General features: G+C 40.2%; 1 protein-coding gene across 1 annotated transcript; it reads left to right on the plus strand.

The window, feature by feature from the left end:
* The first annotated feature begins 8,394 nt into the window (after positions 1 to 8,394).
* Positions 8,395 to 10,865, plus strand: LOC116002226 (aspartyl protease family protein At5g10770-like). Its single transcript, XM_031242313.1, has 2 exons — positions 8,395 to 8,612; positions 9,459 to 10,865. Exons 1-2 carry the CDS (start codon positions 8,423 to 8,425, stop codon positions 10,718 to 10,720), a joined length of 1,452 nt encoding a protein of 483 aa, XP_031098173.1. The 5' UTR covers positions 8,395 to 8,422; the 3' UTR covers positions 10,721 to 10,865.
* Positions 10,866 to 20,454: the final 9,589 nt, after the last annotated feature.

Here is a 20,454-nt window from a genome sequence, read left to right on the forward strand (position 1 = left end):
TCTTGACTGTCTATATATTTGTTTTATAACTTTTGAGTAGTCAACAGCAGGTCAACACTATAACCAAAATATAAGAAATATATAGAGAATTCGAAAAATATTGAGAGAATATAAGCCTTCTATGGCTCAGAATTGCTTGTCTCTTCCTTGGGTCTATTTGTACAAAGACCTAGAGCGCCAATAAGAATCCTAAATTGCCTCACATTGGGAATCATTGTTACATTAAAATCATAAAACCTAATTCTATTATACTAAAAATAATGAGTCTAATCCTTGTTACATTAGAAATAATAGGTCTAATCCTTTATCAACTCTTAAGTTGTGCATCCTTCTTGAACTTTTTTGATCCAATTGTATTCCTTTTGGACTTCTTTAATCCAATTATTTTCTTGAACCGATCCACCCGACCCAAGCCTAGTATACCATCTATCCATCGGTGTCCCTGCATAGTTAATCTGCATTTATATATAGACTTGAAATCACGGAGTATATAACGAGTTTTTATAAAGCTTTTATTATATGCAAGCAGAGAAATTAATCACTATATGAAGAATTTTGCATGCATGGAAAATGTAAAAAAATATATATATCCTTTTACCTTTTTAAGGTCAAAATGGACATGGAGAGCCACTTATTATTTATTTCCGGAAATTTCAATGGTTGTATTTTCGTCATATACATTTTATATTAGTCCCTGAAAAATAGCTTCAATTGAAGAAAAATATCTTTAATTTTGCTTTTTGAAAATAGCCATAAATGGAGATGACTATAAAATGATAATCTAATAAAATAGTTTTTCACATTTTCATTCGAGATTATCAACCTATAGAAATTAATCCCTCACTTACTAATTTTTCATAGAGTTAATTCCTTTTTTGGTCCTAGACATATGGTGGCAAAGACAATTTTAGTCCTCCATAAAAAAAATCGAACAATTTATGGACATAGTTATTGTGACGGGGACAATTTTAGTCATCCGTCTGTATTCCCTGTTAGATCGCCGAGAGTGGGCAAATGTGTAATTTCACCATATCTCCTCCGCTTGGCCTTCGTCTCAGTAGTCGTTCTTAAAGTAGTCATTCTTACAGTAAACACAAGAGAGTGAAGACCTAATTGGACTCCAATTGCACAACTCAGTGACCAAATGCGAAGCAAATCCTACAATTCGAAGACCTAATTAGCAGTGAAGAAAGTGAACCCACTTCAATTGAAGCAACAAATTGGTGTCGAAGCAAACCCTAGGCATTTCGAAGAGCAAATGGAGAACAATAGCTTAGGTACGAAAGAAATTCCTTTATATATGTATGTTATCTATGAGTTGTCTGTGTATTGAGAGCAGTTCTTTTGGACTTGCATAAGGTGTATTTAAAAAAAATGAAAAGAAAATTTAAAAAAATATCAAGTCATTTTTCATGTCAACATGCCTGCTAGATAGGATGTTATAACTTGCTATCAAGTAAAATTGCATACATTTGGAGTGTTGAGTGACTTAATTACACTTTTTTCTTTTCATTCAATGGTCAAATTGCACTTTCACGTTTCGTTCAGTGGCCAATTTAGACCTTATTCAAATAATAAATAAATATACACACAACACAATAATATATAAACTATAAATATATTTTATACACTCTCCATAGAAGTAGTATTTCTTGGGAGAAGGAGAAGAAGAAATAGTATTATTTATATTCTATTATTTTACATTTATAAACCAAAGACCATGTCATATAGTCATAGTCTTCTTTACATACTTGTAACGTAAGGAAAAAGGTGAAAAATAAATAGTTCCCGTCAAAGATGTTTTGTCCTGTCCTAATGGCCTTTGGTTCAAAATTCACCACTTCTAGAATATTGTTTATAGTCTTTTTGTTTAAATTTGTTAACCAAAGACTAGACATAGCAATTTGATGAGCACAGATGATGAGTGTAAAAGGGTGTAATGTCGTTCCGCTGAGGATTGGTGTTATGGCACGAAACTGTGTGAATTACCAGGCACTAGAGTATATGAATTTATATAATCCAAGCAACAAAGACTGAATGGTGTAAAAGAAAGCAATTGATTAAGGTGTAAACTGTATAATAAAGGTATGGGCCAGATTAGGGGGATTGTAACCTTGATGTTCTAACAAACTCAGGATTAGGGAAATAATAATTAACCAAGGGATATATGGGCAATGCACAGAAGAATTCTACTCAGCTACTTTCGTAATCAATAAGAGAATTAGGCTAAGATTGCCCCACTGTCGTGATGCATCAATCATAACCTTAAGCACCTAAGCATTGTAAGCCCCCAAAATTACCTCTACTTTCATAGCAGGAAAATTAGGTTGAAATTGGTAAGGCTCGAGGTCTTCATCCAACTGTCGTTGTAATGAATCCCTCTCCTAGACTAGCAATTAATTGTGGCCACAAACCAATAACTAGTGCAAAGAAATCCCCAAAGCAACATAAACCCTAGGTAAAAGATTCAATCCCTTTATGCAATTAAACATAAATCGAACATCAGGATTAACAATGGACCCTAATCCAAACCCATAAACGAATTACTCCCTCATGATGGGAGTAAACACAGCAAAGCAAGAATTAAACAGGGAAGACATGGCTGCAATATTAAAGAATAAAAAGGTAAACTTTACTAACAATTCTTCAAAGTAAATCTGATCCGAACAATGATGCCAAGCTTCAAACTGAATTCAATGATGTAAATTCGTTGTATTTTATGCTATGGAAAACTCTAAAGAAGGTAAAAACTGCACTAAGCTGAAACTAGGGTTTCGAACTGCAAAAACATCAGAAAACGTCCTTTAAATACTGGACAGCAGCCGGGTCACGGCCGGGATCGTGGCCGTGATGCGGGGTGACCGGCTGCCTGTCCATCTTGGACATCACAGCCAACATCACGGCCGTGAGGCAGGCCGTGATGTGGCCTCTTGGTCTTCTTCTGACTCCTTTTGTGTTCAGTTGCTCCTTTCCGTCCCGGGGTGGATTCCTTATGTCTCAAAACTGGTCCAAGATGACTGAAAATCCTTCCTTTGCTCCTCATTTGTGAATAAACTAGACATGATCAATTATAACACACAAACGAGCCTTAAATGTATCAAGATAAAGAAATTAAGCAACAAAACTCTTGATTCGTGGGGCAAATAAAGGTATAAAATCATGTGTATCACAATTCATGTAAATAGATTCAATAAGGCTTGATAAAATAATGGCAAGAGCATAATATGGCTAAACACAAATACAACTCGTAACTTATATATTTCTCATAATATTTCTCTTCTTAAATTCTTATATATGGAGAAGTAATCTAATTCATTTATTAACCAAATAATGAATCCTATTTATACAAGAATATAATAACTAAATGCCAAAGATACAGCACAACTATCAGACTAATAATACATATTCAAAAGGAGACAATACATAATAATAGAATGATTTAATAGACTTGATCAATGTGAGACATCCATAATACGCCCCCGCAAGATGGAGGATCCATCAGAGACTCCAATCTTGGAGCGAAAACGAAGAAACATATCTCGTCCCAAAGGCTTAGTAAGAACATCAGCAACCTGGTCCCGGGAAGAAATGTGCTTAACACACAAAGAACCATCAAGCACGCGTTCTCGAACAAAAAAGTAATCCAAAGCCAAGTACTTCATACGAGAGTGAAAAACAGGATTTCTCGACACATATGTAGCGCCAAGATTATCACAGTACAACACCGGGGCTTTAGGAACCGGAACACCGAGCTCACAAAGAAGATTTTGAACCCAAACAAGTTCAGCCGCTGCATTCGCTAAAGCTCGGTATTCAGCTTCCGTGGAAGAGCGAGAAACAGTTTTCTGACGAGTGGACTTCCAGGACACAACATTGGACCCCAAGTAGATTACAAAGGCGGTAGTAGACCGACCATCATCACAACTGCCACCCCAATCAGCATCCGAAAAAGCTGTAAGAACAAGCGGAGTACCGGAATGCAAAAACAACCCATGGTGAAGCGATCCTTTTAAGTAACGAAGCAAACGTTTCACAGCAACCCAATGAGAAGCCTCAGGAGCATGCATGAACTGCGACAACCGATTCACCACAAACGCAACATCCGGCCTAGTCACACCCAAATATTGTAGTAAGCCTATCAACTTTCGAAAACCCGTGGCATCCTCTACCGCAGCAGAACCACCAGCAGTCAAAGGAACAGAAGTAGACATAGGCGTTGTAACAGATTTGGCTGCATCCATATGAAAACTAGACAAAATATTAGTGATGTACTGACTCTGAGATAGGAAAAATCCACCAGAAACAGGGACAACTTCAACCCCAAGAAAATGATGAAGCGAACCCAAATCTTTTAATGCAAAACGACGAGACAGAAGACTCACAAATCTATCCAAAAAGACCACATCATTTCCAGTAAGAACAATGTCATCGACATACACAAGAAAGTAAGTTACCACACCATGCAACCGATACACAAACAGAGACGCATCAGAAACTGATTTTTTAAACCCAAAATTAATCAAGAAGGTAGACAACTCCAAATACCACGCACGAGGTGCCTGCTTCAACCCATACAACGCTTTTTTTAACTTACAAATATGACCCGGCCGACTAGGATCAACAAAACCAGGTGGTTGGTCCATAAACACGTCTTCATGGAGTGTCCCGTTCAAGAATGCATTGTTGACGTCCAACTGTCGAACTGGCCACTGACGAGTTAGAGCAATTGTAAGAACCACCCGAATAGTTACTGGCTTCATCACAGGGCTAAAAGTTTCGTAGTAATCACGCCCGGGTTCCTGCAAAAAACCTTTGGCCACCAACCTGGCCTTAAATTTAGCAACACTACCATCTAAGTTGTGTTTAACACGAAAAACCCACTTACAACCAATTGTTTTCTGCCCACTCGGTGGAACTAAATCCCAAGTTTCATTCTTCTGTAGAGCTGAATATTCAGCGTCCATAGCTTGTCGCCACAACGGGTGTTTCAACGCTTGAGCAACATTTGACGGTTCCAAGGCAGCAGGTAACGGATGGGTACTGGTAGCATTGATAAAAGCATCAGAATAATATTTTGGATTGGGGGCACGAAGTCGAGTAGACCGGCGTGGCTGAAAGTGGGGCTGAGATTCAGTGGTATGAGAGGAAGGGTTAGATTCAGAGGTGCGAGCTGAAGGGTTAGGTTCAGTGGGTTGAGTCTGAGTAGTGGTATGAGTTGACTGATTGAGAGGACTACCATGGGACGACGCGGGAGATTGAGACGCAGCAAAGATGGGTTCAGTGTTCATCTGTGGAGAAGGAGTTAGATTTTCTAGAGGGGCCGCCGAAGCACGTGGAGAATAAGCTGTTGAATTCTCAGTAGTAGGATGGCTATCGTGACCACTAAAATTTGGCATGGATGGGAGAACCAATGGTATAGTATATGATGGAGTTAAAACACTACAAGGTAACTGTGACCCAGGGTTGTGGTTAATTTTAGACGCAATAAATTTTCCATAAGGAAATTCAGTTTCGACAAACTGAACATGACATGAAACATATATTTTTTTGGTTATCGGATCAAAACACTTATAGGCAGCTTGAGACACCGAATAGCCAAGGAAAACACATGGTTTGGACTTCGGTTGAAGTTTGGAAGAGTTATAGGGTCTCAACCACGGATAACACAAACAACCAAAACACTTGAGTTTTTTATAATTGGGAACCCGGTTAAACAACTTTTGAAAGGGAGAAATATTACCTATGATTGATGTAGGCAATCGATTAATCAAGAACACCGCGGTTTCGAAAGCATATGACCAGAATGACGTAGGCAAAGCCGCTCGACTGAGTAGTGACATGCCTGTTTCAACGATATGGCGATGTCTTCTCTCAGCCGTTCCATTTCACTCAGGAGTGTGGGGAGGAGTTGTGAAATGTGAAATGCCACAAGAGTTGAAAAGTGGAATGAGCTTAATAAACTCACCACCATTGTCAGAAAAGACTGAGATAATAGAGTAGCCAAAAAAATTTTCTACTAGTCGCTTGAATTGAGGAAAAATTATGCTAACATCAGACTTTCTTTTTAGCGGATACAACCATATATATTTTGTAAAATAGTCAACAAATATGACATAATACGAATAACCATCTACTGAAACATCTTTCGTACTCCAAACGTCTGTGTAAAGCAATTCAAGTGGCTTGGAACTTTTTAGGGAATTATCAGAAAATGGCAGTTTATGACTCTTGTGACAACTACATGAATCACAACTAAAACTACGAACATTAGAGGGCTTAAAACTCAAATTATTTGATCTGGAAATATACTCAAGTGTTTTGTTTGAAGGGTGGCCTAAACGATGATGCCACTCAGAAATATCAGACTTGGTGGTAAGATGAAGTTGAGGCGAAGGCAACACTCCTGAGACGTAAACATCATTGATGTTCTTTCCCTGCATTAGGCACGCCCCCGTGTGAAGATCCTTGACACGAAAAGAAAAAGGGAAGAATTCAACCGAAACATTGTTAGTTTGACAGAGTTTGGCAACTGAAACTAGATTACGACGTAAACTTGGAACACAAAGAACATTGGTAAGGGAAAGATTTCTAGAAGAAGTGGGTAAAGTTGTGCTACCAGTATGGGTTATAGATAAGGAATTACCATTACCGAGGTGCACTTGGTCAGGTCCGCCGTACTCAGAGAAGGTTGGCAGCGACACAGGACTAGTCGTTGCATGGTGAGACGCTCCGCTATCAAAAAGCCATGACTGAGTTGGCGATGTACCACTTACAGAAGAATTAACAGAAGGTCCTGAGGCATAATTATGAGATTGAGGAGTCTCGAACACATTGTGTTCACGAAGAAATCTGGCAAGCTTCCTACAAAATTTAGTTTCATGGCCCTGAAAATTACAAAAGCGACAAATTATATTTTGGCGATAACCTCCATTGTTGGACCTATTTCCATTGCCACGCCTGTATCTGTAATTCCTTTGACCACGATTTTGCATAGCATCACGGTTACTTTGCATGGCATCACGATTGTGAGTTGACGAACTTTGCTTTTGTGTGACATTAGCAGTAACCAACAAGGATTGGCGCTGCTCTTCGGAATTCTTTAGCGCACGTTCATGGTCAGAAAGAATGTTGTTAAGATCACCATAAGTAAGTCCTGACTTTTGTACGCGGATGGCGGGAACAATTGATCCGTAATCGTCTCCTAATTGGCTGAGAACATAGGCAATGAGATCATTCTCACTGACTGGGCTTTGGGCAGCTGCTAAGGCATCCGAAATCTTGCGCATGTCACTCAAATATTCAGCAATGGTTCTATTTCCTTTTGGGTTGTTGGTTAGCTTGGATTTTAGATAGATAATACGTCCCTGTGAGTCACTAGCATAGCTGGTCGAGAGTCGTGACCAGGCTTCAAAAGCAGTGTTAGCCGATGAGATTAGAGGCTGAATGGTCTCCGAGCAACTTCCTAGGAGAGCACCAACTATGATGCGATCCTGTCTATACCACGCAGTGTATTCTGGAGTGACAGCAGTGTTTGTCGCATCGGCAAATTTGGTTGGTGCTTTCGTTGTTCCGTCAATGTACCCATAAAGGTCATGACCAATGAGTGCTGATGTCACCTGACATTGCCATACAGGAAAGTTGGACTCGGTTAACCGGATGGGAAAATGGGTAGGGGCATTCAAATGAATGACAGCAGGAATGGGAGTTGTGGTGGCCATTTAAGAGGCTGTTGGATAAAGGAAGGGGAGGAGGATCAAGTAATCTCAGTGGAGAAAAAAAGAGGCTCTTGATACCATATGGAGAAGTAATCTAATTCATTTATTAACCAAATAATGAATCCTATTTATACAAGAATATAATAACTAAATGCCAAAGATACAGCACAACTATCAGACTAATAATACCTATTCAAAAGGAGACAATACATAATAATAGAATGACCAAAACAAATCTATAGACTTGATCAATGTGAGACATCCATAATATTATATTGTGTGTGTTGTGGTTTTAAGTGGTAAAAATTTTGAGGTAAACGTAAAACTCTTGAGTCATCAGTTCGAACCTTAATAAAGGTTATATTACAAGCTATGGATCGGAGTTTAATTAATAAAAGTGGAAAATCGAATGTGAAACAAAGAAATTAAACACAAATTGCGACATGTACTTGGGTTCAAAGTCTATCGAGTTTAATAAAATCTGTATCAAACTCATTAAATTCTCCGTTGACTGACGAGTCCAAGAGTCCAAGTCTCCAATGATGGTCAAGCAAACAAGAACTTTACAAAAAAATTAAAAGAAAAATATACGTACAAGTCCTATATATACATATAGATTGGCCATGCATGGAGAGCAGAGAAAGAGAGGTGATCCAAACATTGAATTAAGAATGGGTTGTCCTGGAAAACTAAGTAGTGCAGATAGGATGTTGAAGCTTCTTCTTCAATCATTTTCTGCAAATGTTTTCCTTTTGGTTATTATCATGATTTCATGCAGTTTGGAGAAGGGGAATGCTTCTAGAGGAAGAGTTGGTGGCTTAGAAGCTTATCAATACCAAACTCTTCCACTCAGCTCCATGCTTCCACCCTTTGTCTGCAACCATACCACTTTCAAAGGTCATTCATTGTTCACTTTTATCTTTCTAATTTTTGAATGCGGAGAGAAATCCATGGTTATTATTAGAGGGTGTGCATTAAGTATTGTTGTACGTAAAAATTACCTTTGACAACCGTTTAGTCGCCCCTAGGTCAAGGAAATTTTATACTTAGGCGGACATTAATCACTCGACTAAGCGGTCTAGTTAAGCATTTGAGTTGGGCAACTCATCACTTGAGTTGCCCAACTAGTCCGAGTTTTTTTTTTTTGGTACAATGTGTACACTACTATGTTTTTCTACTAGCCTAAGCTGCATCCTAAACACTCTAGGCACTAGGCAACCGACTAGCGCCTGCATCCTAAACACTCTAGGCACTAGGCAACCGACTAGCGCCTAGTACCTAAACACTCTAGGCACTAGGCAACCGACTAGCGCCTAGTACATTTGAGTTGGGCAACTCATCACTTGAGTTGCCCAACTAGTCCGAGTTTTTTTTTTTTTGGTACAATGTGTACACTACTATGTTTTTCTACTAGCCTAAGCTGCATCCTAAACACTCTAGGCACTAGGCAACCGACTAGCGCCTGCATCCTAAACACTCTAGGCACTAGGCAACCGACTAGCGCCTAGTACCTAAACACTCTAGGCACTAGGCAACCGACTAGCGCCTAGTACTTGTATTTTACAGCGTTGACACAAAGTAAAGTGATGGGCTCAAATAAAATTTATGAATTTAAAGTTGTGTGGTTGTCAAGTCAAAAGTTACTGAATTAACTTGGCTGAGTTTGTCAAGTGATCTTTCTAGTTTCATATATTTGATGAGTGGAGTGGCCTGGGCTGCTAAAAATGTATGTATGTATTTCAGGTCCAAGTAGAAAGGCATCCATGAAGGTTGTTCACAGGTTTGGTCCTTGCTCAGCCCGGACCCAAGACCCGCCAACCATGACTGAGCTTCTGCGGCAGGACGAGTCCCGAGTCAACTCAATAAAAGCCCGGGTTAAATCTCTCAACATGGCCAAGAACAAAGGAGGGATACTGAGCGAGTCAAAAAGTGCAAATCTCCCGGCGGCGGGCGGCGGCGTGGGAAACTACATCGTGACGGTGGGACTCGGGACTCCAAAAAAGGACCTGGATCTGCTCTTCGACACCGGCAGCCACATCACCTGGACTCAGTGCAAGCCGTGCGCCGGGAAATGCTACAAGCAGCTCGCCCCGCTATTCGACCCGGCAACCTCGACAACCTATTCCAACGTAACATGTACCTCGGATTCATGTTCCGCCCTCCTGTCCGCCACTTCCCTGCCCCCGGGCTGCCTGGACTCCACCACCTGCGTCTACACCACGATCTACGGCGACGGAACAGCCTCCATGGGCGAGTTCGGGAAGGACAAGCTAACCTTAACCTCCACGGATGCCGTGGACGCCTTCTTGTTCGGGTGCGGCCAAGAAAACCTTCTCATCGGCAGCGACAGTGCGGGATTGATGGGTTTAGGCAGACACCCACTCTCTATTGTCTCCCAAACATCTCAACAATATGGGAAATATTTCTCCTATTGCCTCCCCACCCAAACAGGATCCCACGGACATTTAACGTTCGGGAAAACTACTAATAATAATAATGTCGTCAACTACACACCTCTATTGAGTTCACAGGGCACAACTGATTTTTACTTCATTGATGTCTTGGCCATAAGTGTTAATTCCCGCCGGTTGCCAATCAGTGCAACGGTGTTCAAGACCTCCGGGACCATCATAGACTCCGGGACGTTCATAACCCGCCTACCCACGCCGGCCTATTCTGCTCTCCGGGATGCCTTCAAGCAGGAGATGACAATGTACCGGCCGGCAGCGCCGAGCGGCGGCTTCGACGCTTGCTATGACTTCAGCAAGGATGCTAACCCGACCATACCCAAGATAAGCTTCACGTTTGGTGGTAATGTGGTGGTTGATTTGGATCCTAGAGGGGTGATGGTGTCGCTGGACAAAACCGGCTCACAAGTGTGTCTGGCTTTTTTTGGAGACGACGATGGTATGGGAATTTTCGGGAACTTACAACAGCAGACATTGGAGGTGGTGTACGATGTTGCCGGAGGGAAACTGGGGTTTGCCTCCGGTGGTTGTTCTTGAACTTTTCTGCTACCTGGCCTGCAGATTATTATTGGAACTGATGAAATTAAAGCTTCTTAATTGGTTTGCATGCATTTCCATTTACAGTAACAGTGTATGTTGTCCTGACAAGGAAATATTAGAATAAAAAGCACTTTTGATATTATTATGTATTACTATTTAGTTTTTTCTTTTTGAAAACATGGAACTTAATTCATTAAATCAGAATTCAATACATAAACAATAAAAGACTGGAGAAAAAACATGCCATGCTTATAAGAAGATGGATGCAATACTTCTTATAGTATAAAAAAAAATGGTATTTTCAATGGCCTTGATGTTATGAGCAAACTAAAGAAAAAGTAGAACAAAAAAGTAATTAAGAAGTTGTAATTCTTGCGCACAACATGATCACTACTCAATATTTTAATTATATCTTAATCTAGAAATATTCAAATTGAGTAATTTTTGTCTCACTGGAAAGACATTTCAAAGGGATACAACTTTAATAAAGACAATCAAGCCAAACTTTAATGTTAAAAAGGAAAACAAAAATTAGGAAAGAGTTATATCCATGAAGAACGACCTAATTAATGAATAGCCGCTCCCTATTGTTTTATTTGTTCAAGTTAAATTGCATTCTATTTGAGCATGAGCATGCTAAAATATTGATCTTTCCTGCGTGTTCTGCTCACTATTTAAGTGTGACTTCACCATTTCTTTCATTGGTTTCGACTCTTGGAAGAACCCTAATTAATCATTTTCTTACATTCTTTCACTTTTTTTTAGGTTATAATAGGCCTAGATTTTCATTTAACTACTCAAACATATTTTGGAGTTTGTAATCAACAATCAATAGTTGGGTTCTAAGATTTATCCTCTATTTAATAGATAAGTTTCTATTTCTTTTTTATCTGTTTTCTTTATGTTATGCTTTGTTATATTGTTGTGTTTTTATGATGTTTATGTTTAATATATGTGAGTAATTAGTTTATGAGCTTGAGTTATGGTTGTATATCTATCTAGCTTGATGTTTAATTTTTAATTATTGCATAAAGGGTACAATGCTAACCTAGGGTTATTGAGATTATGAAGGATTTGTATTTGAATCTTGTTAATATTTTGGTGCACAACATTTATTAGCATGCGTTTGGAGAATTTTTTGCTACAATAATAGTTGTTGGGTCGAAGGTTTGAACCACTCCTTGCATAAACTTGAATTTCATTATATGAAAATAGAGAAAATTGGGAATGTATATGATGCTGATGTATTTGTGTGTTTGGGGAACTTGGAGTTTATACGTCACGAGGATGTGACAATTCCTTATTCTAATCCTTTTTTAATTGATTACGATATGACTTGTAGACCTATGTACATCCCTTCAATTCCCTAGTTGTGTATTATCCACCGATCATATAGATGAGTTTGCTTGCATCTAGAAGATAATGCTTCTTAATTTGAGTCCTATTTTCTTCAATTCATATTATATCCTCTTGTTAATATGTGTACCTGTTATCTTGTTTAGTTATCATTATCTTAAACTTGTTTTTGATTGCTTAACCGCCTTATAGATTTTCTTGTGCTATTAGTGACTAGTCTTGATCTTTTGAACATCTCAACAATTCGGCAACTACTTCTCCTATTGCCTCCCAACCCCGACAGGATCCGACAGACATTTAACGTTCGGAAAGAACAATGAAAACACAAATAATCTCAACTGCATACCATTTTGATTTTTGGATTAAGTAGACGGTTTTTTTTTTTTTTTTATGTCAAATCAAAGCATCTTTAATGAGAGATTTTGCACAGTTTTTGAAATTCTTTTTAAATATTATTTGGAAGAGATAAAGAGAAAAAGAAAATTTTGGTTTCTTTACTAAGGCCTCAGTTGTGCACAATTCTTTTGACCAAAAAGAAATCCCAGCGGCGGTCGTACTAAAAAAAATTCGCAGCAATGGGGTATATTCTTAAATTATTAACTAAACAATAAATAATATTTTTATTCTTAAATTTCTCTATTCCATTTTTTAGATTATTATTTCTATTTTTTTATTTTAATTTCTCAACTAAAAGACCATTGCACCGTAAAGTCTTCTCCACTTGTAATGCTGCAAAGAAAAAGTTAAAAATTAAATAAGTGGTCAATGTTGATTGCTCTTGTCCTTATGTTAAATTTTTCCACTTAGGTTTTTGGAATTAATAAAGTGTAAAGTTAAGGAAAACTCAATCAAAATCACTATCACCTCAGTAATAATATACAACAAATGACATGTTATATATATTGACCTATCGACTATCGTGTAGGAGACTCTTAAAGAGTGATTGCGATTTCTACGTCGCATTTTGAAAACGTTTCTTTTTAAAAAAAAATTTGTAAATTTTATAAAAGGAATAATAAAACAATATTTAAGTGATCAATTATTCTTAAACTAATAACTAAATAATAAAATAATATTTTTATTCTATTCTTTACTTATATTATTTTTAATATTTATTTATATTCTTTTTATTTTAATTTCTCGATCAACTAAAAGACCATTCCACGTTAAAGTCTTCTCCACTTGTAATGTTATAAAGAAAAAGTTTCAGTTGAGTTACCATGATTTAAATCGTCCCATATACTTTGTCGGACCGGAGCGTGAGGAGTCTTGCGGTGGAGGATTCAACCTTTTGGGAGCAAAGAAAAAGTTAAAAAATTAAATAAGTCGTCAAAGTTGATTGTTCTTGTCCTTTTTATGTAAAAATTTTCCATTTAGGTTAATTAATGAAGTCTAAAGTTAAGGAAACTCCAATCAAAATTTTAGTATAAAGATGAAATATTTATATTATTATAACCCTATGAAAAGGCAAAAACTTGTGTGAGACTGTCTCACCGTGAGACGGGTCGAGTCAAAATGTAAATGTAACACTTATATGCTCAAATATAATATTAATCAGGAATAAAAATTTTGTTACTTATAAGGGTAAATGTAATACTTTTACATTTCGATTTAAAAGTATTACATTTTTCCTCAAAAGTATTATATTTTCCCTTATAAGTAAGGAAAACTTGTCAACATTACTTATTATGGAAAATGTAATACTTTTTCTCTTAATAAGTAATAAAAATTGTATTCCTAATTAGTATTATATTTGAGTATATAAGTATGACATTTGCACATATTAGTGTGACATTTGCATGGTGCTTCGACCCGACCCGACCTGTCTCACGAACAAAGATCCGTGAGACGGTCTCACACAAGTGTGACCCATATGAAAAAGGAATATATAGTAATTATGAACAAGTCAAAATTGTTTATACATGTGGAATGAATATACCAGCTAATAAATACAAATTCATTCCCCAATTTAAATAATAAAAATAGTGAAAAATGACAATACAAATAAAATTAAGACAATTTCACGTACGTTTACTTTCATCAAACCTATCAATCGTTGTCCAATAACTCCAGGACCAATAACTTTGCTTTCAAGGATTTTGATATCATCAACAATTTTGTAATTTTGAATGCAATTGCTCCTGATTTCTATTCCCTCACTCAAATTTTTAATATCTATATACATTTTTTTTAAAATTTACATAGTTAATATCCAAAATGGCCATCGACTATGCTGCTTTTTCCCGATTTTGTCCTAAATGACTTTTGTGATCTAATTTAGTCTCAAACTGGTATGTTTGGCTCAATGTAGTCCTCCATTTGTATTTCCATCCAATGCCTGTTAAAGGCAATTGTAAGACTTTATTTCTTGATCATCTTTTTAGGCATCATCCTTCCACAAACTCCACTCCGCCTAACAGAGAGAGATCGCAGCATAACCGAAGATATATGGAAGTAGTAGTACTGGTAGCGGTGGCTCCGGCTTCCATCTACAGTTCTAACGCGATCTCTCTGTTGGGCGGAGTGGAGTTTGTAGAAAGATGATGGTGAAAAAGATAATCAAGAAATAAAGTCTTGCAATTACCAAAATGCCCTTCGATTTAATAGCCATTGTATGAAAATGTAAATTGATGACTACATTGAGTAAAAACACACAAGTTTGAGACTAAATTAGATCACAAAAGTCGTTTATGACGAAATCGAAAAAAATTCATAATTGTCGAGGTCCATTTTGTGTATTAACTCAATTTACATATTACATATGATAAAGCTATATTGTCATATTACTTGTCAGTTGTCTATAATAAAAACTATATAAAATTCACTCCCCGGTTGACTCTGTGCCTTCAAGTCAAGATCAGAGTACTATATATAACCTATAGAGGTGCGTGGTATTGAAACATTCAAGAATGGGTTGTTTTGGAAAACATGATGGAATAATTAGGACCGGGTGCGGAGCAAGAGCCGGGCAAGAAGGAACCGGGGCAAGTACGACCCGGAGGCGGCCACGTGGCGGGCTAGCCACGGTCAGGGTCGGAAGCACCGGACGACGACTCCTCGCCCTCAACTATATCGCCCTCGGAACCTCCGGACTCCCCGGAGGACAACACTAACAATCGGGGGACAAGGGGTTGAGGGGGAGGGGGAAGCTGCACACCACGCACGCAGCCTATATCGTGCTGGGCCTCGGGAGTGACCAGAGGCTCCGAGCAAACCCCCCGTTGACCGTTGAGGAAAGCGTTCAAATGGGAGGAGAGGTAAGGTACGGGGTCGACCTTGGCTTTTGAGAGGTATCCCCCCCAGGGAACCTCGAAGGGAAGACCGGGACCGGTGGAGATAAAGACAAACTTGGGTTTCCAATACTTGTTAGCCACTTTAATATCCTGGAAAAATCGGGTCTTAGAGCGGGCAGAGATTCCCGCATAGCCCCTACCCTGCCCCCCCCCCCCCNTGCATGGTGCTTCGACCCGACCCGACCTGTCTCACGAACAAAGATCCGTGAGACGGTCTCACACAAGTGTGACCCATATGAAAAAGGAATATATAGTAATTATGAACAAGTCAAAATTGTTTATACATGTGGAATGAATATACCAGCTAATAAATACAAATTCATTCCCCAATTTAAATAATAAAAATAGTGAAAAATGACAATACAAATAAAATTAAGACAATTTCACGTACGTTTACTTTCATCAAACCTATCAATCGTTGTCCAATAACTCCAGGACCAATAACTTTGCTTTCAAGGATTTTGATATCATCAACAATTTTGTAATTTTGAATGCAATTGCTCCTGATTTCTATTCCCTCACTCAAATTTTTAATATCTATATACATTTTTTTTAAAATTTACATAGTTAATATCCAAAATGGCCATCGACTATGCTGCTTTTTCCCGATTTTGTCCTAAATGACTTTTGTGATCTAATTTAGTCTCAAACTGGTATGTTTGGCTCAATGTAGTCCTCCATTTGTATTTCCATCCAATGCCTGTTAAAGGCAATTGTAAGACTTTATTTCTTGATCATCTTTTTAGGCATCATCCTTCCACAAACTCCACTCCGCCTAACAGAGAGAGATCGCAGCATAACCGAAGATATATGGAAGTAGTAGTACTGGTAGCGGTGGCTCCGGCTTCCATCTACAGTTCTAACGCGATCTCTCTGTTGGGCGGAGTGGAGTTTGTAGAAAGATGATGGTGAAAAAGATAATCAAGAAATAAAGTCTTGCAATTACCAAAATGCCCTTCGATTTAATAGCCATTGTATGAAAATGTAAATTGATGACTACATTGAGTAAAAACACACAAGTTTGAGACTAAATTAGATCACAAAAGTCGTTTATGACGAAATCGAAAAAAATTCATAATTGTCGAGGTCCATTTTGTGTATTAACTCAATTTACATATTACATATGATAAAGCTATATTGTCATATTACTTGTCAGTTGTCTATAATAAAAACTATATAAAATTCACTCCCCGGTTGACTCTGTGCCTTCAAGTCAAGATCAGAGTACTATATATAACCTATAGAGGTGCGTGGTATTGAAACATTCAAGAATGGGTTGTTTTGGAAAACATGATGGAATAATTAGGACCGGGTGCGGAGCAAGAGCCGGGCAAGAAGGAACCGGGGCAAGTACGACCCGGAGGCGGCCACGTGGCGGGCTAGCCACGGTCAGGGTCGGAAGCACCGGACGACGACTCCTCGCCCTCAACTATATCGCCCTCGGAACCTCCGGACTCCCCGGAGGACAACACTAACAATCGGGGGACAAGGGGTTGAGGGGGAGGGGGAAGCTGCACACCACGCACGCAGCCTATATCGTGCTGGGCCTCGGGAGTGACCAGAGGCTCCGAGCAAACCCCCCGTTGACCGTTGAGGAAAGCGTTCAAATGGGAGGAGAGGTAAGGTACGGGGTCGACCTTGGCTTTTGAGAGGTATCCCCCCCAGGGAACCTCGAAGGGAAGACCGGGACCGGTGGAGATAAAGACAAACTTGGGTTTCCAATACTTGTTAGCCACTTTAATATCCTGGAAAAATCGGGTCTTAGAGCGGGCAGAGATTCCCGCATAGCCCCTACCCTGCCCCCCCCCCCCCGAACTACCGCCTACTTGGAAGAGTTGCTGGAACAGACTGAGAGATGGGTGGACGGACATCTGACTACACCTGACCAGGAAGGCGGAAAGGATCCTATGGGAGTTGGGCACTAACTGCCCCAAGGCCACGCGGTGGTGGTTCAAGAACTCAATAATGAAGGGATGTAATGGGAAGGCGAGCCCCATTTGGAGCGAGGTAAGGTGCACCCCGAAGTGGCGAGGGGAAGGGGGCTCCAGGATACTTCGACCAGGGACGGGAAGGACAAGCTCTACTGTGGGCCCGACAAGAGACTTGGCGAGCTCGATCTCATAGTTGGTCAAGGCTTGAGCCAGAGTCCCGCCAGGGACGCGGGGGTCAAGCAGTGTGTGGACAGACTCGTCATAGGGCTCGAGTAGCGGCGCCGGCTCTATAACATAGCACGGAGCGGCGTCCATGAGATTCACGGAAGGCTCGGGAACCCCGTCAAAAGGATAGGGAAAATTCTCGTAGGTAAGAGCTTCCTCGCTGGAGGAGGGGAGCTCAGAGCGGTCGATGGAATCTAGAAAACTCTTGTACGGGTCGTACGAGGAAGAGTGCATGCAGGCTAAGCGAGACTCAGACGCTGGGAGGAAACCAAATTTGGAACATGAAAAGGGGAGAAGGACTACTAGGAAACCAAATTTGGAACATGAAAAGGGGAGAAGGACTACTAACCGACTCAATTTGGAACATGAAAAGGGGAGAAGGACTACTAACCGACTCCAGGTGGAACATGAAAAGGGGAGAAGGACTACTAACCGACTCCAGGGAAGGCGCAGAGGGGTAGACGCACTTGGACGGGTGACACGGATTACGGATGCCCGGGTAGACGCACTTGGACGGGTGACACGGATTACGGATGCCCGGGTAGACGCACTTGGACGGGTGACACGGATTACGGATGCCCGGGCGATACGGCGGGGCCTCGACGCTCGGCGGCGGCAGAGCACGGTGCTGGGTGGTGGTTCTGTGGCGGCCGACGGTCGGTGGCGACGGCGGTAACGGCGGCCCGGCGACGGCGAGGTGGCGGCCGGCGGTTGGTAGCGGCACTTTGGTGGTGGCTCGGTGGTGCTTTGGTCGGTTGGAATGTAGAAAGAGAGGAGGGAAGTAATGTGGCAATGTAAATACGAAAGAAGAATGAAGGGGGTAAAAGGGCTTATATAGGGGGAATTTTAGTGAGATGATGAGGGGTGAAAAGTGTTGAATGGTGTGGGGTATTTATAGTTTGGGAAGAGTAAGAACTTTGAAGGGATTGAACTTCTAGACGGATAAGAACAACTTTGAGATAGAGTTTCGGATAACACTCACAGTGCAGCAAGGACTCTAATTGGGGCGGACTCTAACCCGGTCTAATGCGAAGGCTTATAAATAATCCGTGTTTACTCTCTTTCGTTGCCGAAATCTCGCAACTCAGAGAGTGGGGGACTGATGATGGAATAATTAGGACCGGGTGCGGAGCAAGAGCCGGGCAAGAAGGAACCGAGGCAAGTACGACCCGGAGGCGGCCACGTGGCGGGCTAGCCACGGTCAGCCGCGGCCGAGCGTGGCTCGCGGCACGCTCAGCCCGGCTGAGCGTCCGCGGCACGCTCAGCCCAGCTGAGCGTCCGCAACGCGCTCAGCCATGCTGAGCGTGATCTGCGGCACGCTCAGCCCGCAGCACGCTCAGCCAGGCTGAGCGTGTTCCGCAACACGCTCAGCCCGGCTGAGCGCGGTCCGCAGCACGCTCAGCCCGGCTGAGCGTCCGGGCTCGGCGGTCCGCACGTTGCCCGGGTCTCGCGGCGGCGGTTACGGCCCGGGCGTTAGGCGCGCTTCCCTGCGTCTTTTCCAGATCAGTTACGCCTAAGGCTGATATAAAAGCTCGCTGGTTGTCTGATCAGGACATCCTCACTGAATTTTCAGCACACTTGTCTTGTTATTACATTGCTTACCTATGTAATAACGTTATACAATTCAATATATATTTTACCCCCGCGGTATACTTACGATTCATTAGCTTGTCATACCCCCATTTATTTAATCGGGTTTTGTAATTCGGACCACCCGGGTTATTAAAATCCATCACATAGTGCAGATAGGATGTTGAAGCTTCTTTTTCTTCTTCTTCAATCATCTGCAAATGCTTCCATTCTGGTAATGATGATGATGATTTCATGCAGTTTGGAGAAGGGGATTGCTTCTGAAGCTGACTACCACACTCTTCCACTCAGTTCCATACTTCCACCTTTAGTCTGCAATCCCACCACTTCCAAAGGTCATTCATTCATACATTCATTATTATTAGCTATTTCTAGTTTCTACCTATTGTTTTAATAAATACGGAGTATCTCACTAGTAGTGAGTTGAAAGTACAGATGTCAAATTTATCCTAAAACTGACCATCATTATTTCATGGACCATGAACCATACTGTAAATCATAAATAAAAAATATATTTTTAAAATAGTGAAAGTACTTAAAAGTACGTTATTTAAAAGTACATAATTTTTTATAAAGTTCTACTACATATATTCTATTTTCTATTCCATCACTTTTACTTCATGACGGGACAAAGAATGATTAGTCATCTTTAAGGTCCTAAAATAAATATCAACATGAACATTTTGTGAGAGAAAAATAAAAATTTGGAGTAGAATTTTGGAGTACAAGTAGTATTTTCAAAGATTGTACCTTCAGTACACAAATAATGTACTTTTAGTATATTAAAAATGTATATTACATTTATGGTCCACACAGTTATGTGGACCGCACAATAATTTACCTGAAACCATGGTTGCAGTAGGCACTAGTCGGGTGGTATACTAGCACCTAGCACCTAGCGCCTAAGCGGTCTAGACGGCGCCTAGGTGGTACCTGCCGGCGACCTATAAAAACAAAAAAATAATGCATCTATGGGACTGTATGTCATATTATATATATATATATATATATATATATATATATATATATATATATATATATATATATACATATAGTCATAATTAGATGTGACCGCGTCTTAACGTGAGGTCAGTGCGATCGCACCACTATGTATACAGATATACACCACTCAATGTTAGAAAATGCACCACACAAATATACACCGTTAAGTACGCATCACCAAAAAACACATCACTAGGTATGCAAATATACACTGCACAGTGTTAGGAAATGCACCATTAGGGACAGGGAGTTATGATGCATTATTTTGGGTGTGTGGTGTGTTTTTTTGTGTTTTTGTGTATTTTTATTGTGGTGCACTTTCTAACATTGAGTG

This window comes from Ipomoea triloba, chromosome 13 (assembly GCF_003576645.1).
Source record: "Ipomoea triloba cultivar NCNSP0323 chromosome 13, ASM357664v1".
NCBI classification, from domain to species: Eukaryota; Viridiplantae; Streptophyta; class Magnoliopsida; order Solanales; family Convolvulaceae; genus Ipomoea; species Ipomoea triloba.

What these genes read in the sequence shown, in the direction of transcription:
- LOC116002226 (XM_031242313.1), top strand. Translation starts at nt 8,423, where the DNA reads ATGTTGAAGCTTCTTCTTCAATCATTTTCTGCAAATGTTTTCCTTTTG. An exon ending in CAACCATACCACTTTCAAAG is followed by an intron (nt 8,613 to 9,458) that starts GTCATTCATTGT and finishes TATGTATTTCAG; the next exon opens with GTCCAAGTAGAAAGGCATCC.